We start from the raw sequence: 27043 nt of genomic DNA on the forward strand, positions 1-27043 counted from the left end.
CTCATTTTACAGATGAGGAAACTGAGGCAAACAGGGTTAAGTGACTTGCCCATGGTCACATAGCTAGTAAATGTCTGAAGCCGGATTTGAATTCAAGAAGATGAGTCTTTTTGACTCCAGGCTGGACACTCCTCTATTCACTATGTCATCTAGTTACCTCCAATACAACATAGTTTCACATTTAATTGTTCTCTAATTTATACTATTTTTGTCTGCCAAGTTAGATTGTAAGCTGCTTAAGTGCTTATTTCATTTGTATCTATAGTCAGCACACAAGCCCAGGAGTCAAGAGATAGGAGTTTGAGTTCCTCTTTACAATTAAATGTCTTTGTGATTGTGGGGAAGTTATTTAATGTCCATGAAACTCAGGTACCCTAGCTCCAAAATAAGAGAAGTTAAATTAGATAATAACAAAAGATCCTCCCAGTCCTTTTAATAACTCAGTCATAACAAAGATGATTGAAAAGGTAAATGAAAAACAACATGATCTAGTTGAAAGAGCACCTGATTTGGAGTCAGAAAACCTGGTTCTGTTATTTACAACCTGAGTAATCTTGAGCAGGTTGCCTAACTCATCTGTGCCTCAGTTTCCTCAACTATATAATAATGGATCTTTACTCCTGTATCTCTAAATCTTGTGATCCTAATTATGGTCATAAATACCCTTGTAACTCTTGTAATCTTATGACAGATGTGCCCAGCCCAAAAAAAAGGTGGAATTTTGTTTCGTTTTTAAAATGTGTATTTCTAAAAGAAAGTTGATTGTTGAATTTTTTTAAAAGTTGTTAGGTTTGGGGGGTTTTTTTCGTTGATGAGTAAAAATAATATCCTTTATGACCAAATATTCATAAAAACAATTATTAAAATAAGTTCCTTAGGTGCATATCCTAGTGTACTGTGTAGGTCTATGCCCCTAATATGTACTTGACAACAGAGTTGTAATAGGAACAATATTCTCACCCCTCTTCCATGAAGGTTAGATTCATTTTCCCTTAAAAGTTAATACTTTTCTTTAATAGCTTTTTCTTTTTAATAGCTTTCCTCAAGAGTTGGTTTGCTCAAGGTACTAAAGGCTCCAACTGTTGACCTAAGTACAAAGCAGCCATGAGGAACTCTAGGGATTCTCTGACACTTGACCGGTGGATCTCAGTGGGTAACTTGGGATAGGGAAATTGGTTCAGGTGAATCAAGCAGAGATGTCCCCAATTCCTATCTTTGGTAAATATTCTTCTCTTTTTTAAAAAAATTTATTTATTTAACTTTTAACATTCATTTTCACAAAATTTTGGGTTCCAAATTTTCTCCCCATTTGTCCCCTCCCCACCCCAAAACACTGAGCATTCTAATTGCCCCTATCACCAATCTGCCATCTCTTCTATCATCCCTCCCTTCCCTTGTCCCCATCTTCTTTTTTGTCCTGTAGGGCCAGATAACTTTCTGTACCCCATTACCTGTATTTCTTATTTCCTGGTAGCAAGAACAGTACTTGACAGTTGTTCCTAAAACGTTGAGTTCCAACTTCTCTTCATCCCTCCCTCCCCATCCATTCCGTTTGGGAAGGCAAGCAATTCAATATAGGCCATATCTGTGTAGTTTTGCAAATGACTTCCATAATAGTCATGTTGCGTAAGACCAACTATATTTCCCTCCATCCTATCCTGCCCCCCATTGCTTCTATTCTCTCTTTGGATCCTGTCCCTCCCCAAGTGTTGACTTCAAATTGCTCCCTCCTCCCACTGCCCTCCCTTCCATCATCCCCCCCACCCTGCTTGTCCCCTTCACCCCCACTTTCCTGTATTGTAACATAGGTTTTCATACCAAAATGAGTGTGCATTTTATTCCTTCCTTTAGTCGAATGTGATGAGAGTAAACTTCATGTTTTTCTCTCACCTTCCCTCTTTTTCCCTCCACTAAAAAGTCTTTTGCTTACCTCTTTTATGAGAGATAATTTGCCCCATTCCATTTCTCCCTTTCTCCTCCCAATATATTTCTCTCTCACCCCTTAATTTCATTTTTTTAAGATATGATCCCATCCTGTTCAATTCACTCTGTGCTCTCTGTCTCTGTGTGTGTGTGTGTGCGTGTGTGTGTGTGTGTGTGTGTGTGTGTGTGTGTGTATAATCCCACCCAGTACCCAGATACTGAAAAGTTTCAAGAGTTACAAATATTGTCTTTCCATATAGGAATGTAATCAGTTCAACTTTAGTAAGTCCCTTATGACTTCTCTTTGCTGTTACCTTTTCATGCTTCTCTTCATTCTTGTGTTTGAAAGTCAAATTTTCTTTTCAACTCTGGTCTTTTCATCAAGAATGCTTGAAAGTCCTCTGTTTCATTGAAAGACCATTTTTTCCCCTGAAGTATTATAGTCAGTTTTGCTGTGTAGGTGATTCTTGGTTTTAGTCCTAGTTCCTTTGACTTCTGGAATATGATATTCCCTGCCCTTTGATCCCTTAATGTAGAAGCTGCTAGATCTTGTGTTATCCTGATTGTATTTCCACAATACTTGAATTGTTTCTTTCTAGCTGCTTGCAATATTTTCTCCTTGACCAGGGAACTCTGGAATTTGGCCACAATGTTCCTAGGAGTTTCTCTTTTTGGATCTCTTTCAGGCGGTGATCTGTGGATTCCCTGAATACTTATTTTGCCCTCTGGTTCTAGAATCTCAGGGCAGTTTTCCTTGATAATTTCATGAAAGATGATGTCTAGGCTCTTTTTTTGATCAAGGCTTTCAGGTAGTCCCATAATTTTTAAATTGTCTCTCCTGGATCTATTTTCCAGGTCAGTTGTTTTTCCAATGAGATATTTCACATTATCTTCCATTTTTTCATTCTTTTGGTTTTGTTTTGTGATTTCTTGGTTTCTCATAAAGTCATTGTCCTCCATCTGTTCCATTCTAATTTTGAAATAACTATTTTCTTCAGTGAGCTTTTGAACCTCCTTTTCCATTTGGCTAATTCTGCTTTTGAAAGCATTCTTCTCTTCATTGGCTTTTTGACCCTCTTTTGCCAGTTGAGTTAGCCTATTTTTCAAGGTGTTATTTTCTTCAGCCTTTTTTTGGGTCTCCTTTAGCAAGGTGTTGACCTGCTTTTCATGCTTTTCTTGCATCTCTCTCATTTCTCTTCCTAGTTTTCCTCCACCTCTCTAACTTAATTTTCAAAATCCTTTTTGAGCTCTTCCATGGCCTGAGCCCATTGAATATTTATTCTGGATGTTTGGGATACAGAAGCCTTGATTTCTATGTCTTTCCCTGATGGTAAGCCTTGTCCTTCCTCATCAGAAAGGATGGGAGGAGATATCTGTTCACCAAGAAAGTAACCTTCTATGGTCTTATTTTTTTCCCCTTTTCTGGGCATTTTCCCAGTCAGTGACTTGACTTCTGAGTTTTCTCTCCAGCCCCACCTCGCCTCCAGATCCACCCAGCCAGCACTTGGGGTCTGAGATTCAAATGCTGCTTCCCAGCCTCAGGGCTTTCTGTGGGGATGGGGCTGCTATTCAGTGTGAGATTCAGTTCAGGTGCTCAGGTGGGGGCAGGGCTGCCCCACAGGGCTCAGTTCTTTAAGGGTGTTTATGCTGAGACCTTCAACAATGGATCTGGGCTCCTGCCTGCTTTGGGAGCCCCTGTCAGCTGCTGCCTCTGCTGCTGCTTCCACTGCTGCCTCCCGAGGGGGCCTGAGTTATGGGGACACCCCACTCCACTCTTGGCCAAAAAGACTCTCTCACTGACCTTTGGTGTCTGTGGGTGGAGGGACCTGCACTGCTGCTGGAGTTTCTGCCCCTGAAGCCTGCTCGGATCTGCTCCTCTTGGTGCCATATGGCCAAGACAGGACTGGGCTGTGCTCTGGTCAGGTGTGTGATGGACCTTTCGGGTCAGTTTTTCAGGTCTCTCTGGTACAGAAATCTTCTCCACTCCATTGTTCTGCAGCTTCTTCTGCTCCAGATTTTGTTGGGAGTTCTTCTTTACAGGTATTTTATGGGCTGTGGGTTCAGAGCTAGCATATGTGTATCTTTCTACTCCGCCATCTTGGCTCCTCCCCTTGAATATTCTTCTCTTGCTGTGACTAAGTAAATCTCCTTTTGTTAATTGCTGAATGACCTCTGGATGTCTCTTTTTGTTCCAATATCAAACCTAAACCAGGTAGACTAACTTGATTCAATTTCAGTCCACAACAGTAATCAAACACTCTTACTCTTTGAAGTAACTTGCAGACAGATCTAAAATGTAAACCTTAAATGTCTGAACTATATTTATTTGAACAGTTATATCTAAGTAAAATCCCTGAGGCAGCTGGATGGAAAGAGCACTGAGCCTAGAGTCAGGAAAATCTGAGTTCAAATCCAGCCTCAGACCTTTACTAGCCATATGACCCTTTGTAGTCTATGTTTGCCTTAATCCAGTGGAGAAAGAAATGGCAAACTACTCCAATATCTTTGCCAAGGAAGCAGTCCAAGAGATCATGAAGAGTCAGACATGACTGATGGAACAATAAAACTCCTATAATAAATTCCTTGTACAGTTTCTTCAAAGTGTTAGATGAAGAGTTTCTAATGATTTCTCATTTTGGTCTTAAGAAAGTGAAAAAAAGCAACCTTCATTTTCATAGAAACTAGCAAATCACAGAATCCCAGATTTGGAAGGGGCCTCTGGGACTATCTTATCCTACCCATGACTGAACAGAAATGCTTTTACAATGTTCCCAGCAAATACTCATCCAAGCTATACTTGAAGATGTCTAAGGGAGAAAACACTATCCCCCAAAGCCTCCTGTTCCATAACTGGATAACTGTACTCACTAGGAATGTTTTTCCCCTACATCAAACTAAAAATCTGCTTTTCTGCCAGGTCTAACCATTGCTCTTAGTTGTGCCCTCTGGGTCCAAGCAGAACCAGTCTCAGCTTCTTCTTGATAACCCTGCAAATATTTGGAAACAACTATCATGTCAACCCCTAAGTCTTCTCTACTCTAAAATTGTTTCAATTTCTTTAATTTTGGATATCATGGTGTAATTGATACAGTTCTGCTAACATACCTGATGCAGCTTCCTGGTCTGTGGGTATAAAAGGCCCCAGCCATGTGAAGTCAGGGTCTCCATGTAAGTCAGGGTCTCCATACCCTGATGACTTAGTAACCAAATACATTTCAAGATTGTGATGAAAGGGGCCATCTCCAGAAAAGCTAGGTGCCATTGTATCCTTGATGTATATTCTTGTTGTTAAAAGAAAAGTAAATTTCCTCCTTTGTTAAATGTTTAGTCACTCACCCAACATACGACCTGAACTAAGAGAGTGCTGGCTTTACAGTCACACCTACAATACATAGCCTCCAATTCTCTAAACATCCTGGTTATCCTTCTTGGGATGCAATCCAGTTTGTCAATGACCTTCCTGAAATGGGACATCTAGAACTGACCACAATATTCCAAATTTTGCTGACTAAGGCAAAGTACAGTGGGATTGTTGTCTCCCTTTTTCTGAACACCATACTCCTAAATGCACTCTAATATTTCATTAGCATTTTCAATCCATTAAAACCTCCAGATCTTGTTCATGAAAAAGGTTGCTTAGCCATCATCTCCTATCTTGGCATAGTTGTGTTTTTTATTTTTATTTTTAGTACATATATCCCTATTACATTTCTTTATATTAAGTTCAGCCTAATGTGGAAAAAGACCTTCAAATAAAAGGAAAAGGAAATTGAAATAACATTGATTATTCTGTATCCACTGGAAATTGCAGGAGGAAATTAAATAAAAAATTAAATAATGAAATAAATAGAGAACAAAGGAGCTCAAGATGCAGTACAAACTGACATACAGTGCAAACCTGAGCTTGACCATTAAAAGGGAAAAATGGATGTTTAATAAAACACATTCAAATCATTCTTAGAGAGAAAACCATTCTCTGACAAGTTGTCTGTTTTTCAAGTACCCCAAACAACACATATACAAGAAAAGTAAATAACTGTTGCAACCATGGACAACAATAACAACTGAGAAACCATTAAGACATTTCTTTCTGAAAGTATATAAGGAGACAAGAGTGAAAGCAATGATGATAGAGAAATAAGTATGAAATATTATGGACTAAACCTAAAAACACGAATCAATTTTTTTTTTTGTGGGACTACAATTACAGAATGGGAGGTGCATAAAAGAAGAAGGAAGAAAAGAATAGAGAGGAATATGTAATACACCCTCATCAAATCAAAAACTAATAATGAAGAAGAAATTATTCCTGTAGTCTCTTGAGAAGAGAATATATGAGGATGATCAAGGAGTCAGAGGGAAGGATTAAAAAGAGGGAAAGAAATGAGGAAATCTTGTTTTGGTGATGGGAGAAGTTACCACCAATGAATGGTTCCATATAAAGAGGAAGATATTCTTTAAGTGGAGATCAGGATCTTACAATGGGTATACTATGAAGGAATTTAGTGCTAAGAAATACTCCTTATTTCCCCTCAGGAGAAGGGGAATCAGAACTTCTTCTTCCGGCAATTGATAACCAGAAGAGTGAGAGGACATGGAAGCCAAGGAAGAGAGTTCGAGGAAATTGGGGAGGGGAGGGGAAGGGGGGAGGAGTATGACTATGGAAATGCAAAGGTCAATTGTGAACTGCAAAATCAGGGAAATAGGATCCTTCCTACTATATCCTTTTTATTGCCCTCAGGAATTGACATTCCTTAGAGTGAGGGGCAACAGAAAAAAAGGGAGTCATGAGGAAGATCTATATAAAGTTATAATATAGAAACTGTTTAGAAAAGGGAACCCAAATTAGGAACCTTTGAATCTTTGATTTTATTAGAAACTAAAGAAGGATGAAATAAGTAAAAGGGTCATAAATCTAGAAAAGTCTAGAACAAACATGAAAAAAATGATAGTGGAGAAAATTAAGGAAATATCCTATTTTTTAAAAGGCACAGAAAATGAAATCCAAAGAAAACAATGAAGAAAACAAGTTGAAGGGGGAAAAGAATGGATTTTAACTTAACATAAGAAGAATTAAATAACTAGATAAAAGGAAGGAAGAAAAGCAACAAATAAACAAAACTCCCATGCTAGGGAAAGAGGTAACACATTGGACCTTCTTTAAGAAGGGAAGAGAACCAGTGGGAATAAGGTTTCCCTAAAATAGATTAAGCTAAAGTTACCGAAGAGACAAAGTACCGTGTTTGCAAAGGAAGAAGGAATCCAATACCAACATTAACAAAACCCAATATTAGACATAAATGGAGGAAAAATTAACCTCTCCTAATTTTAAATGCAAGTGGGTTAAACTAGCAAATGAAATGAAAAAGAATGATAAATTAGATAAGAAAACAAAACACAATCAATTGAATTTAAGAGCACATTTAAAAAGCAAAGATATGTAAAGAATAAAAATGAGATGCTAGAAAAAATTTTTTACATGTATCAGGTGAATCCAAAAAAAGCAGAAGTAGCAGTCAACCCATCAGACAAAGCAGAAACAAACTTTTATAATGTGAAAAAGGACAAATAAGGAAACTGCTGAAAACAAACCAATATCAATATTAAAACCATGTGATCCAAATGCCTCTGTATCCATTAATAAAGGAAAAATTGAACTAATTGCAAGAACATATAAACAGTAATACAATAGTGACAAGAAATTTCCATATTCCTGTCTCGGTTTTGGATAAGTCTAGTAGAAAAACAAAAAGGGAAAATGAAATTACTAGAGAAACAAGAGTTAAATATCTTATGGCATCTTCTAAACAGGACTGCTAAAGAGTATATTTTTCAGGACCACATGAACCTGAATTTGACCATGTAGTAGGGCACAGATATATGCAAATAAATGTAAAAAAAAGCAGAAATAGTAAGTATATCCTTTACACAACAGCACCAACAACAAAAACAAACCAATAAACATAGCAATCAATTGAGGGAGCACAAGCAAAATACACATCCTTATATGGAACATTAATGAAATCCTAAGTAATTATGTGAAAGAAAATGATAATGATGAAACAACATAATGAAGTTTCTGGGATGCAGCTAAAATAGTCTTCAGAGGGAAAATCATATCCCTACAAACATACCTTTAAAAATATATAGTACGAACTGCTAAGTTGTTTGCAAATTAAAAAAAAAAACTAGAGGAGAAATACATGAACTGGAAAGGAAAAATGGAAATGATAAATAAAACTAGAAGCTAGTTATTTTAAAATATTAATAAAGTTTATAAACCTTTACCCAATCTAATTAAAAAGAAGAGAGGAAAATCAAATCAACAAAATAGCATATGAACAAAATGAAATCACAAGAAAGACAGAAGAAATATAAAGGATTTTCAGAACCTTCTGTGTGCAGCTATATGCTATCAAAACTGAGAACACAAAACAAATAGAGGAATGTCTTTTTTTTAAAAAATGCCCTAACAGAAGATCAGAGATCCTAAATTATCGAAACTCAGAAAAATAAATAGAGCTATCTATAAAGGAACTACCAAAGGGGGAAAAAATACAAACCTTGATCTTTATTAATTCAAAGGTAAATTCTATAAAATCTTTAAAGAATAGTTAGTATTTATACTACATAAAACATTCTCAGAAACTGAGAAAGAAAACACCCTATCAGATTCCTCTTATGAGACAATTATAGTTTTAATACCTGAAACAGGGAAGGAGGAAGTAAAAGAGAACAATAACTAATATCATTGATGAATATCGATTCAAATATTTTAAATAAAATCCTGTCAAATAGGCTACATAGATTCATCCATGAAATTATTCATCATGATCAAGTTGATTTCTACCAGGAAGGCAAGCATATTCATCATTAGAAAAATAATCAGCATTATTAATCATATTAAAAACTAAGACATCCTAAACCACATAAGTATCTCAATAAATGTCGAAAACACCTTTGACAAAATATAATATTCATTTATGCTAAAAAGCTTTATGAAATATAAGTATACACTTTTAAAAGAAGGATCTTTTCAAAATATCACAAAAAATATCTATGTAAAACAAAGCAAGTACCACATGCAACAGGGATAAACTAGAATTTTTCCCAACAAATATACAAGTAATGCAAAAATGCCTACTTTCTTTACTATCACTTGATATAGTTCTGGAGATGCTAACAATAGCAGTAAGGTAAATAAAGAAATTAAAGCATGAAGATAGGTAAAGAGGAGCTCAAATCATTCTTTTTTATTAATGATATTATAGTGTATTTGTAAAATCCTAGAGAATCAGCAAAGATATTAACCTAATTAATATCTTCAGTAAAGTTGCAGTCTACAAAATAAACCATAAAAAAATCAACAGCATTTCTACATAATAATAACAGAACCCAAGAAGCAAAAATGGAAAGGAAAATCCCCTTTTAACAACTATATAAAAATCTGTATATGATATCTGGGGATCAACATATGAAAACACATAAAATACTTACACAAATTCAATTGTAATGTGTTCCCTAAACAAATAAAAAACAACTGAGATAGCTGAAGGAATACTCAGTGCTCATGTCTGGGGCATGTCAGTATAATAAAAATAACTATCAGCAATTGATTCATCAAATTACTACAAAAATTAATTTACAGTTTTAATGATTTACAGATTTAATGATTTTAATGATCAAATTAACAGATGTATTTTAAAGAGCTTGACAAAAAAAATTTCATTTGGAAAAATAAAACATCTGTTATATCAAGGAAAAATAATTTTTAAAGATAAAGAGAAAAGGGGAATAGTATTTCCATATCTCAAACTATAATCATAATGTACCAATTATCTAAACTATCTGATACTGGTTAAAAGATAAAGAGATATGTCAATAGAATAAGCTAGACAAGGAAGAGCCAGAGACAATGGAATTCAAGAATTGTGTTCAATAATATGGAAAAAATAAATTACTTGGGAAAGAACTCCCTATTCATAATAAGCACTACTGTGAAGACTGGAAACTAGTCTGGCAGAAATTAGACTAACATCTTATGCCATGTTCCACACTATATAAATGGATATGTAGCCTTAATATTGAATAATATACTATTAAAAATTTAAAAAGAAGCAGACCATATACTTCTCACAGCTATGGACAGATGTATTCTCAACCAAACCAGTGATAGTGTCAATTACAGAAAATAAAATAGATAACTTCAATTAAATGAGGGTGAAAAGCTTCTACACAAGTGGCAGGAAGGAGAGGGAAGAAAAGGGTAAGGGAATAAGCATTTACATAAAGGCTACTATATGCCAGTCACTGTTATAAGTACTTTTTTTTTTTTTTACAAATATTATCTCATTTGATGCTCACAACAACCTTGTGAGTTGGATGTTATCATAATACTCATTTTACATTTGAGGAAACTGAGGCAAATGGAAGTTAAGTGACTTGCCCAGCGTCACCCAGCTAGTAAGTATCTCAGGCTGGATTTGAACTCTTGAAGAGGAGTCTTCCTGATTCCAGGTCCATCACTCTATTCACCGTACCACCTAGTTGCCTTTATATTTAACTACTTTCTATTTTTTTCCATAGGTATATACTTATTTATGTCCTGGTCATATCTCCTCTTAGAATATAAGTACCTTACAAGGAATTATTTCATTTATTGCACTCGTATCCTCAGCATCTAACTCCGTACCTGGCACATTGTTGACAAATAATAAATACTTCCTGAATGATTCATTGACAGACATGAGTCTAGGGTTCATTTTTCAGCAATGTATTGAGGCTGCCCAGTTATGAGTACTGGTACACAATTACGGGTGTAAATCCTCACCAAGAATGATTGATTTTGGGGTTGTCTAGCGATTGTGATGAGAATATCCCCAGGATAGTCTGAAGGTGTTTGCTGACCCAGAATAGCACATTTAGTTTGTAGGGAAAGCTACAAAAAATAGAATGCAAGTAAAGCTTATGTCTGTAACTGGTCAATGAGTCAATAAATATTTACTAAGTATCTACTGTGTGCCAGGCACTGTGCTCCTACTACATGTGAGCAGTGGATGTTGTAAAACATGTAACCTATCCCTACTAACAGTCCACATATATCTAGTGTAATTTTCAGGGATTTAAAGAACTGCCTTAATATCCACATTGCCTCTTGCATCTCTCCTTGGTTTCATTTCCACTGATGTCTCTGCTGAGTATTCCTCTTCCCTTTTCTAGATTCCTTCTGTGTATTGTAAGTTCCTTGCGAATAGGAACTTTTTTTTTCTTATTTGTATCCTCAGGACTTAGAACAATGCTGGCACATAGTAGGTGCTTAATAAGTATTACTGAATTGAACTTAATCTGGTATAATTTTCAGGAACTTCAAATTTTGTTAACTAGGGGGAAAGTGAGGTTTTTTTGCTTTTCTAGCACAGTGCCAGAAATTGCTGCTTCTATGCTTTTCCATCTTTTTGAGTTTTCACTGGGGTATTTGCATGGTCTATCCTTACTCATGGGGGTTTGGAAAATAGGGAGGAGACCATGGGAGATGGAAAGACAAAAGGGAGGGGCAGGAATATTTTTCTCTCTGAACAAAAAGACTCTATGAAAGGGACTGAGCACATGGGAGGGATATTGCTTGTACTCTCTGGAAATGGAATTTTATGATCCTAATTTGGATAAGCATGATGTCTGGGGATTATGATTGGAAATGATTAGCATAAGGTCTAGAGAGAGATCTGCACAGTTTTACTCATTTTGGGGTGCTATCAGGCTAAAGTTATTGGTCTGACTAACAAAAGAACTGGAAATACTGCACTAGACCTGATGCCCATTCTAAAATAGATGTAACTGGTGAGGAAGCATTGGGAGCAAAATGAACCCCAGGAGTAGCTATGTAGAGGCCAATAGGTGGTGCCATGGACAGAGTACTGAATCTGGAGTCAGGAAGACCTGAGTTCATGTTCAGCCTGAGACACTTACTAGCTGTGTGACCCTGACTGAGTCATTTCACCCTGTTTGCTTCAGTTTTCTCATTTGTAAAATGAGCTGGAGAAAGAAATAGCAAATCACTTCAGTATGTTTGCCAAGAAAACCCTAAACAGGGTTGAACAGGACTGAACAACATCAACAACAACCAATGGGAGGTTAGGCACTCACAGTGCAGGTACCCAGACCTCATGCAGAAGATACACTTAAGATGAGTCATAGCCAGGAAAGCCAAGAGGTGGATGGAAGTGAGGAAGAAAAGCATTCTAGGAGTGGCTGGAGGAGGTGGGGAGAAGGGGGAAAGTAGAATGGGGGGGGGGGGAGTGTAGAAGAAAGGGGAGATAACCAGTAAAAAAGCCCTGTCAGGAAATAGAATATAGTGTACTACAAAGAACAACAGGTAGGATCACATCTGCCTCACTGAGTACTTCTGGAGGACAGCTACCCTGGGAATAAGTGACCACTCCACCTTAGAAGTGCTGATAGAGGAGGAGAGGAAACCTGGGCATAAAGTATGCTTAGATTTCAGCAAAGCCTTAGACAAAGTTTCTTAAGCTATGCTTAAAGATAAAATGAAGAGAATTAGGCTAGATGATTGCTGTTTGGTGCCCCAGGGATCTTTCCTTATGCAGCACTTTTCTAAATCACCTAGATGAACACATGACTGCCATGCTTATAAAACTTGCAGGTTGCATGAAATTTGGAGGGAGTAGATAGTATGTTGTGTAATAGAATTAGATCCACATATATTTTGACAAGGTAATATAAGGTTCCGAAGTGAATATAATGAAATTTAATGGAGATAAATATAACATTCTACACTTGGATTCTAAAATTAACTGTACAAATACAGGGTGGTGGAGGCACATTTAGACAATGCTTTCCATGAAAACGATCTGGGAGGGTGTTAGGGCACCTTAATAGAAATATGATTCAAAGTTGTGACATAGCAGCCAAAAAAGGCTAATGCTATTCTGAATATCATAAAGAGGCATGAGTACAATGTCCATGTTTCCTTTGAAGAAAAGTTTTGAGGCTGTTATAAATAATAATAAATAACATTTAATATAGTGCTTTAATATTGACAAACCTCATATCACATATATTTATCTCATTTGATCCTCTGACTTAGTGTCCATTTATAGATGAGGAAAAAGTCTGAGAGAGGTTAAGTGACTTGGCCAGGGTCATGCAAGTAAAAAGTGTCTGAAGCAGGATTCAAACTGAGGTCTCTGCAAAATCACTTTCCTAAACTGTGGGCTCAAGAGGAGTCAACAGTATGGCAGAGCAGCTTTTAAAAAGGCCCATTTACAATCTATTCTAGACTGCATTAAGACTGGTCTAAAGACCAGAATGAGGGAGATAAAGAATGCCACTCTACTTTCCCTTGGTGTGGCCACTTCTGGAATCTTGTGCTCAATTCTGAGCACCACATTTTGAGACAAAACAAACATCTGGAACATTTCCAGAAAAGGGTAACTAGAAGGATGAGAGTTTAGCAGAATATACTACACAGTAAATGGGGGAAGGAACCTGGGTCAGGTACTGTGCTAAGTTCTGGGAATACATACATAAGAAGAAAGACAGTCCTTGCACTCAAGGAACTTACATTCTAATTTTGTTATTGTTGTTCAGTCTTATCTGGCTCTTCATGGCCCCATGGACCATAGCGCAACAGGCCCTTCAATCTTCCACTAATTCTCTAAGTCTATCCAGGTTCATGCTCATTGTTTCCAGGACACAATCTATCTATCTCATCCTCTACTTTCTCCTTTTCCCTTCAATCTTTCCCAACATCAGGGTCTTTTCCAATGAGTCCCACCTTCTCATGATATGGCTAAAGTATTTAAGCATCAGCTTCAATTATTTGATCTTCTAGGGAATAGCCTGAATTAATTTCTTTAAGTATTGATTGATTTGATCTCCTTGCTGTCCAAGGGACTCTCAAAAGTCTCCTCCAGCACTACAATTTGAAAGCAAAGATTCTGTGACACTTGGCTTTCCTTATAGTCCAACTCTCACAGCTACACATCGCTTCTGGAAAAAGCCAAAGCTTTGACAGTATGGACTTTTTAGGCAAAGCAATGTCTCTGCTTTTAAGTATTCTGTTCAGATTTGCCATAGCTTTTCTTCCAGCTACTGGAAAAAAACAAAGCTTGACAGTATGGACTTTTTAGGCAAGGTAATGTATCTGCTTTTAAGTATGCTATTCAGATTTGCCATAGCTTCTCTTCCAAGGAAAAAGCATCTTTTAATTTCATGGCTGCAGTCACCATCTTGTAGTGATCTTTGAGCCCAAGAATATAAAATCTGACGCAGCTTCCTTTCTTCTCTCTCTATTTTCCAGGAAGTGGTGGGACCAGTTGTCAAGATCTTTGTTTTCTTGATGTTAAGCTTCAAGCCAGCTTTTCCACTTTCCTCTTTCACCTTCATCAAGAGGCTTCCTAATTCTTCTTCACTTTCTGCCAATAGAGTAGTGTATCTGAGAGTGCTGATATTTTCCCCAAAACTTTAACTCTGGCTTTTGATTTTGATTGTCCAGCCTGGCATTTCACACAGTGTACTCTGCATATAAGTTAAATAAATAAGGTGACAATATGCAGCCTTGTTGTAATCCTTTTCCAATCTTAAACCATTCTAATGGGGGAAGACAATACATGCAAGGAAGCTGAAGAGGTAAGGCTGGCATAGGGACATGGTAGAAAGTTTGATAAAGATATGGTAGGCTTAGGGGGGAACATAATTATAACTACCATTATGAAGTTTTCTTAATTCTTATTTCATTTGATCCTCACAGTAACCCTGGGATGTAGGTGCTATTATTGTTCCCATTTTACAGATGAGAAAACTGAGGCAGATGGAGGTTACATGATTTGTCTAGGATCACACAATTAATAGATATTAGAGGCAAGATTTGAATTCAGGTGTTTTTGACTCCGGGTCCTGACTCTATCCACTGCACCACCTAGCTGCCTCTGTCTTTGAGTATTTGAACATGTGTTCTGTGGAAGAGATTTAGTAGTCTTATTCTGTTTGGTCCCAGAGGGCAGAATCAGGAACAGTAGGTAGAAATTGAAAAGAAGCAGATTTAGTGTTGTTATAAGAGAAAATTTCCATTGATCACATCTGGTCAGCTTCTGTGGGGAGTTACTCCGCCGTGCAAGGCTGTATGATTGGGCAGTGTGACTACACTCTGTGAATAGGGTACAGTCCAAATTTGCAAGAGGTGGTTTGATTCTGATTTGAGTATATCCATAAGAATTCATGTTCCCTAAGATGTCAGGGCAGTCACTCAGAAAAAGGGGAAAGTCATCGACTTCCTGAGAACCACAGAGAACCTGGCATTTTTCCAATAATTCCAGTCATTGGTGTGGAGTCCCAGAGGTTATAGGGTGAACATGGGACAAAACAAGAGCTTGTTGAATTGAACCAGGCTAGTAACTAGCAGTGCCATCTGCTGGTACTTTGTTCACTAATTTATTGTAATTTGGTTGCACCCTCAGGTTTTCCCCTAGACTCCTGCAACTATTTCTAGGATATCTCTGTGGGATCAGACCCACCGAAGATACCACTGTTTACCTGGATCTCTAATCCCTGGCTTATTCCTGACCTCTAAGTATCCTATAGTTTCTTTGGTCTTTGCTACAATTCCCCATTTTCTATGCCCAAGTGAATATTTCTCTTGATCTGAATACCTTTAAGACATCAGTAAAACCCCAAATGATGGCAGTACGGCTAAAATATATGACCAGATGAGAAAGTCAGTAGGAGGGGGAACAAAATCTGATTTTTGGAAGATTCATTCACAGGAACTTATTAGAGAGGCAATGTGAGTCATAGTGAAATGATTGCTCTTCTTGGAGTCAGGAAGAACTGAGTTCAAATTCCACCTAGTCAGAGAGTTCATCATCTCAATGGAATTTCACACTGTTTAAGAATGTCATCAATGGGAAAACAATGACCACATTAATATGTCAATAAGGACCCAGGGATAATGCCTGGGCACACCCCTTTCTCAGCAACACACAGATATACAGATGCTTGTTTACATAGTTAGATAAACGAAGCCTGGCTTCCTTGCTTAGTACTCTTGCGAACTTCTCTGAACCTCAGTTTCATTGTCTAAAAAAATGAAGAAATTGAATTATATGGTCTCTAAGTTCTCCTTATTTTACTAGTGAAAAATCTCACTTGCCAGTAACTTAAAAAAAAAAATGAGCTCAGAATTTTCAGGAGGTGCTATGTGTGATAGATTGTTCTTTGTTCATCCTTTCACTGACTTCTTTAATACTAAAACATTCTACCGGCTGCTGCAGCAGAAGTCAGCATGTTGACTACGTCATTTTATTGAAACTTCAAAAATTAACCCCTCTGTTCTGTGTGGTCTTTCTCAGATAGCTTGAATGATGGCTTGAGTAGGCTCTTTTGTCTTTGAAATTTTGAGGTAGAATGATTTTCACTTTCTTTATGGAGACATCTATAGTATTATTGCTGCCTTTGAGGTTTTTCCCATCTTTAGCTGTACTTAATATCCCTGTTTCTGCTTTTCTAAACTAGAGTTCCTAAATTTTTTCCTTTTCATCTGAGAAATTTTTAGGTGACCTCCCCCCCAGGTATACAAATATATAAAATAGGTATGCAAATAAAACATTTACTAATAATAAATCATAAATAAATTTATTTTAAAACAATTCTTTGGTATATACATAATTTTCCATTTATTAAAGATGAAAGCAAATTTGCATAGTAATGAGATGGATGTGCTTGTTTATTTTAATTAAAGAATTAAATCTAGGAAGAATATTTGATACTGCAGGACAAAAGTATCTTCATAGTTTTTCAGAGTTGATCGATATTTTGATTTTATAACAGTCAATGCTGAGAATGCCGCTTTCCAAAAATACATAGTACAAAATGGCAGAAGTATGTACAGGGTCATTTCAGAAATTGTTGGAAATTGTGTCCCAATCCCAAGTGAAAATTCATTTAATGATTTTTAAGGGAATTCAAGTTGTAAACCTGCATTGCTTGATAACTTGGCAAATTCTTGAAGTTTTGATGACAGATAACTTGTGTTTTTTATTTCAATTGACTATGGTTTATAAAGCCAACTAGAATCAAAATTTGAAGGGAAGTATTTCTGAAACTGTGTCTCCAGGCACTTCAGATGATCAGTTATAACTCTTGTAATTAAATCTTTGGGAAGGTTATTTTCAATTACAAAATCATCTGTAGCTGTAAATATTTCTAAAGAACCATTTCCCACCCTATTCTTCCATAAGTTAACTTTTTCAGTAAAATTTTCAATTTTATCTGTTAACATAAATATATTACATTTTTTTATTGAAGCAACATACTTAGAACACTGAATTTAAAAAAAATATTGAACAAATAACACAATTTTGAAAGCCATAAATTATTATGAAAAAATGTAACAAAATCAGATTTCTGCTCAGTCAAAAATATAACAGCTTCATCTATCAGTTTTAAGAATCTGCTTAAACTTCACCCTCTTGAAAGCCACTGTGTCTCTGCATGTAGTAATACGCTTTTGTAATTGAAGTCCATATCTTTCCAAAGGTTTGAAAACAAATCACTGTTAAGGGCATGGTTTTTAATGAAGTTAATAATTTTGATAAGTACTATGAAACAATCTGACTCTGGTGATATTTTTTGGCTACAAGTACCTCCCAATGGATCATGCAGTGAGTAAAAGTGATATGTTCATTGCCATAAGCTTTAGCTTTTGCTATAGATCCAACATTCTTGCCCATCATTGCTCCAGTACTGTCTGTACAGACTCCAATACAATTTTTTTTTTACTGTAAACCTTCATTTTTGAAAAACTGACTTTAAGATATATATATATCTTCCCCTATTGTGTGCCTTCCCAAAGGGTGACAAAGCAATACTTTCTCATATATGCTTCCTTCATAAACATATTTTACATAAAATAACAACTGTGCCATGTTAGAAATATCAGTTGTTTCATCTAACCAAATTGCAAACTTTGGACTGTCCTTACACCTGGAAATAAGCTGCTGGAATTAGTCATCACTGTTAAAATTTAGACTGCTCTTTGGTCATCCTTCAGTTGTCTATGTCTTTAATATAGACTGACAAATATTCCCATTACTTTGATACAAGTCAGATTGAATCTCAATATCACAATTACTGTAACAATTCGCAATTGAATTACCTGCAGCATATATATTAGCTCAAAAAATAGCTGGAAGATGGAGTATTGTACACAAGCAATACTAGAGAGGCTAGGGTCACTGGATTGCAAAGTATGTGGAAGTAAATAAATGTAATGCCAATCATGGCAGCACACCTGAGGACTGCTGCTGCGAATAATTTTTAAGGGTCTAATCACATAGTACAGTGAACTCTTTATTTATCAATAAACTAAACATTGTTCTACAAAGTAAAGCATAACATTCATAGCAACATCCTGAAGCAAAACATATCATCTAATACATTTGTGTGTCTCATAACACTCAGTATGTCATATGGTGCATACATAGCATATATCATTGCATCTCCAAAGTCAGGGGGTCCCAGACTAGGGTCTTCCCTAGTATGATGCATCCTTAAGGGGTAGCAGAAAATACCACACCCTCCACCCCTAGGTCACTGTAAGAACAATCTCCTTAATCAATACACAGTGTCCAAGTTAAAGTCTTCTCTCATCTTGACTCAAGGCTAACTCCCAAATCTCACATCTCCTCCTCTGTTGGCTGACTGTTCCGAGCTCTTGCCTGGGTTCACACACTGATAGTTTTCTGCTCCTGTTCTTGTCTCAGCTCATGGGACTGTTCCACTCCAAACTTTTTCTGCTTCTGCCTGATAGCAATCTCCAGGGGTTCCTGCCCACTGCTTCTGTTTCTAGGAAAACAAAGCTTAACAGGACTATTACCAATATTTATACACATTTCCAGGACTATCATCTCAATTCACTTTAACAGCTCTTAAAAAGGGCTTAAGCTAAGCCTCCTTCTGGGTGGATCTCCCCTCTTCAGCTCAATTGGCTCATACAGACCAGCAGACAGAGGGAGCTCTGACATCACAAACATTCTTTCTGTTAGGCCTCCCCAGGAGCAAGTTCCCCCAGCTGGCTCACACTAGCTTCTTTCTCTCAGTTCTGCTTCTTTCTTTCTCCTCTCTCCTCTCCCTCTAAGAAATACAATATATATACTATTTCCAATCAAAGACTTTGATTCAATGCCAGACTTTTGATTCAATCAAAGGGACTTGACTTGACTTAATCAAAGGGACTTGATTGGCTAAAATTCAATCCAGAAAAACAGTAAAAAAAAAAAAAATGCTACTTTGCTTGCCATTACACTAAAGTATGAAAGAACTAGAAAGGCAGAAGGGTGCCAGGTCAGAAAGGGCAAGTAGGATTCTATATTTAATTCTGGAGATAATTGGGAGTCACTGAAATTTGTTGAATAGGGGCGAGAACATGGTCAGATGGGTGCTTTAGGGAGAAGACTTTGAAAACTGACAGGAGTAAGGAAAGAAGTGAGGCAGGGAGATTAACCAGAAGGCTAGGAGGGTCTCTATCCTCTTCATACTGGAGGAGAGAAAGGGGCATGTAAGAGAGAAGTTTTAAAGGCAGAATCCCCAGAATTCGACAAAAGATTGGATATGTGATGTGAGAGACAGTGAGGAAGATGACCCTTAGGTTGAAAACTTGGGTGATGGAGGGGATGGTCAGGTTAATAGTTAAGTCAAGAGGAGGAGGGAGAAGAAAGGGAGAAAAAGCGGGAAGGGGAGGGGGAGAAAGAGGGGAGAAGGAAGAGAAAGAGAAGGAGAAGGTGGAGTGGGACCAGCGCAGGTGGATGAATGGGAGGAGGGGAAAGGAGGAAAAGTTGAGTGCCGCTCTGCGTCCCTCCTGCCAGCAGAGGGCGCCCATTGCCCTGCAGCGGCGCGCCGGAGGAGGAAGGCGACGTTCCTTCCCTCAATCTTCCTCCCTTCCTCTACTTCTCCTTTGGCCTACCCCGCTAGGCTGGGGGCGGGGACGCGCCGTGCGTGCGGCGGGGGCGGAGCGGGGGCCGCGGTGGCGGCGGCTGCAGGGACGATCCGGGAGCCCCTGGTGCCGGGTAACGGAGGCCGCCAGAACCACCCGAGCCCAGCCCGCGCCCCGCTCCAGGACAATGGAGATCGGCACTGAGATCAGCCGCAAGATCCGGGTGAGGCCCGAGCCAGCGTCGGTCTGTCAGTCAGCCCGGCCCAGGGTGGGGGTGGGGGCCGGAGGGAGCATTGGCGGGAGCGGCGGGCGGAGGGCTGGAGTCTGGGGGGGAGTGGGCGGGGCGGGCGTGGGACCAGGCGGAGGTCGGGGTTGGCCTAGCCAACGAGGGCTTCGACTCCTCGGCCTCTAGCGGCCTCGGGCGGGCTCCCTGGCGCTCCCCTGCCCCTCCCCCGACGCCTCGGGCCAGCCTGCTCGCCTGCGGCTGGGAGTGCGCGCGGCTGGGGGCGGCGGGGTGCTTTGAAGGAGCCCCCTAATTAGAGACCTTGTGTTGCTCGAAGTCTTAGAAAATTGCCCGGGGGCGGGGGGAGGAGCGCGACCCCCCCGGATCGGCTCCAGAAAAAACAAATAAATCCGAGAACTCGTCTAATCCCGTTTTGGAATGTGTATTGTCTCCGAGGAGAACGTGGCCCCTGTCACCAAAATGCCCCCCAGAGTAGGTGAGCTTTCGGCGGTTGCTTTGCTTTAGTGCACGGGCTCCGTGCGGTGCACCCTTCTGGAGCTAGCGTGGGATTAAGTATTCCAGGGAGATGGAGCCTTGCAGAAACGCGGGGAGTCCGGTCTGAAGGCCGCGGGAGAGGGCCGAGAGTGCGCGGCCTTGCTGTCTTGGGGCGTGTTGTTCGGCTCTAACGATAACTTGCATTTCTCATGTGCCCGATTTTTCTTCAGAGTGCCATTAAGGGAAAACTGCAGGAATTGGGAGCTTACGTGGGTAAGTTTTGTTATGTTTGTAAGTTATACGTTGGATACTGGGTTGTTTTTATTGTGGGAATCACAGTCGGAAGGCACCTCGGTGACCTCCCCGCCCCATCCCGGACAGCCTGCCCCCGGGGCTCTTGAGTCCAGCCCTAACCCTTCAGTGACTTGAAAGCGGCTGTCAAAGCCTTTCTTTAGGTTGATGCATTGAGGCCGTCTTGGTTGCTTTTCTCTGGATTTTCTTGAACTTTAGGTCTTTTTTAAAATGGTCCCCAAACTGAGCAATTCCTCATGTCGCCTGACCGGGGCAAAGTGCTACCACTTTTATATTCCTCTGTAGCACCATTCCCTAAGATTTCATTGGCTTTTTGGTTGCTAAGTTATCTATTCATGTTGAGCATTGAATCGGACAGGTCTCCTTGGTCTTTTTCTTTTTTGAACTATTGTCCAGCTGTACCTGCCTCATTAGTGAAGTGGATTTCTTAAACTGAAGCGTAAGGCAATATTTATCTATTTTAAATTTAATCTTAATAGATTTGGCCAAATTTGCTAGGCCTTAAAGATCAGATTGACATAGGTTAGCTGTTCTTTCTAGCTTTTTGCTACTTTAAATTTAGTAAATGTGCAACCGAGGCATATATCCAAGTTAACTGAAGAAGATACTGAAATTTTAGAGCAGGAGGTCAAAAAACCTGTTTTGTGCCTTTCTGACCCTTTGTCAGTTTAAAACCTGTGGACCCCTTATCAGAATAAAGCTTTTAAGTTCCTAAAATGAATTAGGAAACTTAGTTATATTGAAATGAAGAGATCTTTTTTTCCCATCCAAGTTCATGGACACCCTAAAATATATCCTTGTTTCTCAGGTTAAGACACCCCCCTCTCCCCGAATTTCTTCTTGTTTTTAAACTTTACTGGAACTCTTTGTATTAGAGTCTTCTTTTGGACATTCTTCTATTTATGGTTTCTTGATTTGGGGAGTTTTATTAAGATTTTACCATCTTTTCCCTACCCTGCTGCCCTTACTTATTTGTCCAATTCTAGTTTCTTATTTCCTCCCTTGGGTACTTCATTTTTAGAACTGTTTTTTTTTGTTGTTGTTTTTTAACATTTTCAGCCTTTTCCATACCTAATAATGGATGCTTGTACCCTTTTTTCTAGGCCTCTGTTTTGTTTACCTTTCTGTTGATCTGATAATGTATCTTCATAGGTTTTTGAAATAATTTATTGTATGGATTGCTCTTGGCTGCTTTGTTCATCCAGTTAAAGATTTTCCAAGCTATTCATTTTTCCTACTCCTAGTTCTCTCTTTTTGCATAGTATTTATCATATCCTTTTTCTTCTCTGGTTAGAAAACATAAAAAATGATTAAAGCACTTCCAGAGGAATCCATACAATTAAAATGCACTTCCTTACAATCTTCATATATTCAAAGATGTTATGCTGTGATTTTGTATTCCTTGATTAATTGAAGGTTGTACAAGTAAAGTCCTTTTTTTGGAGCTGGAAGGTACCTCAGTGGCCATCTAGCTTCTGAAATGTTCATTAATCCATGTATAGTTGTCCAAGTCCTTTCATGTACATTAATTATTTGGTTTGAATCTTACAACAACCTTATGAGGTAGATCGAGCAAGTATTACTCTCATTTTACAGATGAGGGAAATGATGCTTAAAGAGGTTTAAGTAAAATGCTAGTCACTGGCAGACTTGAGACTAGAATTTCCAATTTATAATTACTCATCTCACAATTTTCATTTGCCCTATGTATATAGAATTGCATAGCAGACATAAATGTTAGAAAAGAATGCAAAAAGCTTTCTAGACTTATGAAAACTTAGTCTTTGGTACCTACTCTGGGCAGAGCATAAAATAAAGCAAAGCATGAAACCTTTGTTGATGCCTTCAACTGCTGATGCCTTCCCTCCCAAATTACTTTGTATTCATTTTCTTTGTATTCTATATAGTTTTATATAAATACTAATCTTTCCCATTAGAATGTAAACTCCTTGGGTTTTTTCATTCATTCATTTGTATTCTCAATGTCTTGCAGTGTACTTGGCTGGAGGTGCTCAATAAATGTTTATTGGTTGATTAAAAGTTCATTGTCTGAGGAACCTTATTTTCAAGGGGAAAGATAAGATGCCCACAGATTTGTGTGATGTTTAGTTGTTTTGTAGGCAAATAAAGATGTCTTCAGATTGGTGTTCTCTAAAGAAGGATGACTATTGCTTTATTTGTGGGAATCTAAGTAATGGAATTTAGTTTTGTCTTCTAGAGAATACTTCAGCACATTCTTGAGGTGGAGAAATTTTTATTAGTCAATAATTTTATGATTTTCTTTCCCCAGTAAATGGCCTTGAACAAAGCAAAAACCATCAGTGATGCATATACAGTGTTGTCATTTGCATTTCTCTTGTTAAATTTTAAGAGGTTTACGTTATGTGGTTGTAGCAGTGTTTGGTGTGGGCTTTTCCCTGTTTTCTTTTTCCCTGCAGTAGGTTTTATTTTTTTCCTGACTTGCATCAGAGTAATTAACATGACTGGTTCAGTTGGTTGTAGTTCAGGTGTTTGAGAATCGGGTTTTGTATGTTTTCTTATTTCATGGAAGGATAGTTCATCAGGTTTTTACATTTCCACTTTTGGCTGAATTTTGAAAAACTACTGAAGAAGAAAATAAGGAAAATATTTTTGTACAGAGCAGTTTCTCTCTCCTCCATCCTTTCCCCATGCCCAGTAACCTTTATGAGGATATAGTCATAGGAGCATAAATTCAGGTTTGAATAAGGCCTTACAAATCCAGTATTCTTCATTTTATAGATGAGAAAACTGAATATCAGAGAAGTTAAAATGATTTCCCCAAGGTTATGCAGTTGTAGAATCAGAATTTGAATTGAGGTTTCCTGTCTAAAAACAGTGCATTTTCATAGCACCTTGCTACCTGTCTAGCAGGAGGATATCTGGTACAAATGGTACACAGGTTGTTTTTTTGTTTTTTGGTAACTCATTATTACCGTTGCACATTGATTTCCAAAATGGTTGAACAAGTTCACAGTTCCATTAGCATTGTATTAGGGTAGCTTTTTACTATAGTTACACCATTATTAAATTTGATCATTATTCTGGATTTGTTTTTGGTGTGTGATTTAACCTTAATTTGGAAGTTCATTCTGTATTGTATGTGACCTGAGTTTTATAGCTTTTAATGTTGTCATTTCCATTCTATTTTGTTTATTATTCCTTTGGTGCTTTTTTTCTTTGACTCCATTCTTACAAGTCTTTTTTATATTTGTTCATTCTTATTTGGCATGCCCTATGGTACAATAATATTCTTTTACATTTATTAACTATGAGCTGTCTCACCATTCTCTAGTCATTGTATACCTATTTTATTTCCAGCTTTTTTTTCACTCTAGTAGTGCTGCCAGGAATTTTTTGAGTATGTTTTGGATTTTCTGTCATTGACCTCCTGGATTGTATCTAAGTACTGAGATCACCGTACAAAAGCATATGAAAAATTTAGTAACTTTTCTCTCATGATTCCAAATGTTTTCCTTACTAGTTGGACCTAGTAGCTCCTTGTGCTGTTCTCTATATATTCCTTCACCATTTCCATTTTTTGACATCTTAGACAGTTTGATGGATATGAATTGATATCAAAGACTTGTTTTAATTTCCATTTCTTTGATTTTTTGAAAATCTTCAGTTTTTCAGTTTGAAAACTGTTCATATTCTTTGACCACCTATCAATGAGTTGCCTTTGCAAATTTGTACCATTTCTGTACAGATTTAAGATGTCAGATTTATAGATGTGTCAGATTTCTATAGATTTCAAATAGTAGACTTTTATCAGAGATGTTTGGAGTTACGTAATCTTTATTACTTGTCTGGCTAGAAATTCTAAAATTGTGAAAGTTTTTTGCGGTATGGATGATTTTTTATATCTCAGTTCTTTTACCCATTTGGAATTTATTGTATTTAAAGGTGTAAAATGTTTGTGAAAACCTATTTTCTACTGAACTTGTTTTCCTGTTTTCCCAGCAGTTCTTTTTTTTTTTTAAATTCAGTCAGTTGTTTTAATACTAATTGCTTTTACATCACTTCGTAACATATCCAATTTTTCTCCCCATCTCTCCCCTCCCTCTACCCCCAAAACCTTGCATTCTGATTACTCCTTTCCTCAATGAACCCTCCCTTCTATCACACCCCATCCTTCCCTTATCCCCATCCTCTCTCTTTTCTTGTAGGGCAAGATAAATTTCTACACCCCGTTACCTGTGTTACTTATTTCCCAGTTATATGCAATGATAATTCTCAACATTCATTTCTAATACTTTGAATTCCACCTTCTTTCCCTCAGATTTTCATACCAAATTTAGTGAGCATGTTATTGCCATATGTGGAGAGAGTAGCTTCACTTTTCCCCTCTCCCCTTCTCCCTTTTCTCCTCCATTGAAAAAGATTTTTTTTTTATCTGTTTCATGAGTTATAGCCTGCCCCATTCCATTTCTCCCTTTCTCCTCCCAGTATTTTCCTCCACCCCTTAATTTTTATTTTGTATTTTTTTTTTTTGTGGATATCATCTCTTCTGATTCAACACAGCCTGTACTCTGTCTATATGTGTGTGTATGTATGTAAATCCCTCCACCTACCCAAATACTGAGAAAAGTCTCAAGAGTTATAAATATTTTCTTTCCATGTAGGAATGTAAACAGTTTTAGAAAGACTTTTATGATTTCTCTTTTCTGTTTACCTTTTCAAGCTTCTCTTGATTCTTGTGTTTGAAAGTCAAATTTTCTATTCAGTTCTGGTCTTTTCATTACAAATGCTTGACAGTCCTCTATATCATTGAATGTCCATTTATTCCCTTGAAGTATTATAATCAGTTTTGCTGGGTAGGTGATTCTTGGTTTTAATCCCAGTTCCTTTGACTTCTGGAATATCCTATTCCAAGCCCTTCAAACCCTTAATGTTGAAGCTGCCAGATCCTGTGTTATCCTGATTGTATTTCCACAATAGTCAAATTGTTTTTTTCTAGCTGCTTGCAGTATTTTCTCCTTGCCCTGGGAACTCTGGAATTTGACTACAATATTCCTGGGAGTTTCTCTTTTAGGGCCTCTTTCAGGAGGTGATCTGTGGATTCTTTCAATATTTATTTTGCCCTCTGGTTCTAGAATGTCAGGACAGTTTTCCTTGATAATTTCATGGAAGATAATGTCTAGGCTCATTTTTTGATCTTGGCTTTCAGGTAGATCCATAATTTTTCAATTGTCTCTCCTGGATCTATTTTCCAGGTCAGTTGTATTTCCAGTGAGATGTTTCACATTATCTTCTGTTTTTACAACTTTGTTTTTGTTTTCTAACTGCTTGGTTTACCTCATAGGCATTCATTTCCCTGAATTCAGTTCTCTCTTTCAGATAACTATTTTGTTCAGTGAGCTTTTGAACCTTCTTCATTTGGCTAATTCTGCTTTTTAATGCCTCCTCCTCATTAGCTTTTTGGACCTCTTTTTTCAATTGAGTTAGCCTCTTTTTAAAGGTTTTATTTTCCTGAGCATTTTTTGGGTTCTCCTTTAGCAAGCTGCTAACTTGCTTTTCAAGCTCTTCTATTGCCTGAATTCCATTTAAGTTCACTTTGGAGGCCCTGGAGGCAGGGGTCTTGATTTTCTGTGACAGTATGCCTCCTTCTTCTTCATCTGAAAGGATGGGAGGAGACACCTGTTCACCAAGAAAGTAACTTTCTATGGGTTTTTTTCCCCCCTTTTTTGGGCATTTTCCCAGCTAGTTACTTGACTTCTGAATCCTTTGTCAAGAGATTAAGATTAAACTCAGCTGCTTGGTTCCCCTGGGCTTTGGGTGGGGGCAGGGCTTTACTCAGGGCTGGAGTTTAGATGAGCTGCCTGAACAATGGATCCAGGTTGCTCTTTGTAGCTGCCTACAGTCTGCTGCTGTGGCCTCTGCCATCTCCTGGGGCTATTGCTGGGAAAACCTGTTCCCTCTCCCCAAGCTGGGAAAGCCCTTACTCACTGACCTTTGGAGCTTTCTTTGTAGCTTGTGGGTTGAGGTATCTGGGACCTTCCCTTCTAGGAACTCTGCCAGGAGGTCTGTTCAGGTCCTGTTCTTCCCAGTGCAGTGTGGCCAGGGCTGTGCTCTGCTCCCGCTCAGCGTCACATGAGATAGACCTTTCCGGTCTGCCTTCTAGT

General features: G+C 38.0%; 1 protein-coding gene across 6 annotated transcripts in view; it reads left to right on the plus strand.

Annotated features, from left to right (window-relative positions):
• The first annotated feature begins 19838 nt into the window (after positions 1 to 19838).
• ZC3H14 (zinc finger CCCH-type containing 14) overlaps positions 19839 to 27043 on the plus strand; it is a 49882-nt gene continuing 42677 nt past the window's right edge. For 2 of the 6 annotated variants that reach the window (XM_072625225.1, XM_072625226.1), the window contains exon 1: positions 19839 to 20093. Coding sequence is in view for 3 of the 6 variants with exons in the window: in XM_072625221.1 (XP_072481322.1) it covers positions 20058 to 20093; positions 20819 to 20861 (79 nt within the window). In the remaining 3 variants the exon portion in view is untranslated. Of the gene's footprint in view, positions 20094 to 20430; positions 20590 to 20818; positions 20862 to 27043 lie in introns of all 6 variants that reach the window. The other 4 variants (XM_072625224.1, XM_072625221.1, XM_072625223.1 and 1 more) reach the window with 4 other exon arrangements.

Source organism: Notamacropus eugenii, chromosome 7 (genome assembly GCF_028372415.1).
Source record: "Notamacropus eugenii isolate mMacEug1 chromosome 7, mMacEug1.pri_v2, whole genome shotgun sequence".
NCBI classification, from domain to species: Eukaryota; Metazoa; Chordata; class Mammalia; order Diprotodontia; family Macropodidae; genus Notamacropus; species Notamacropus eugenii.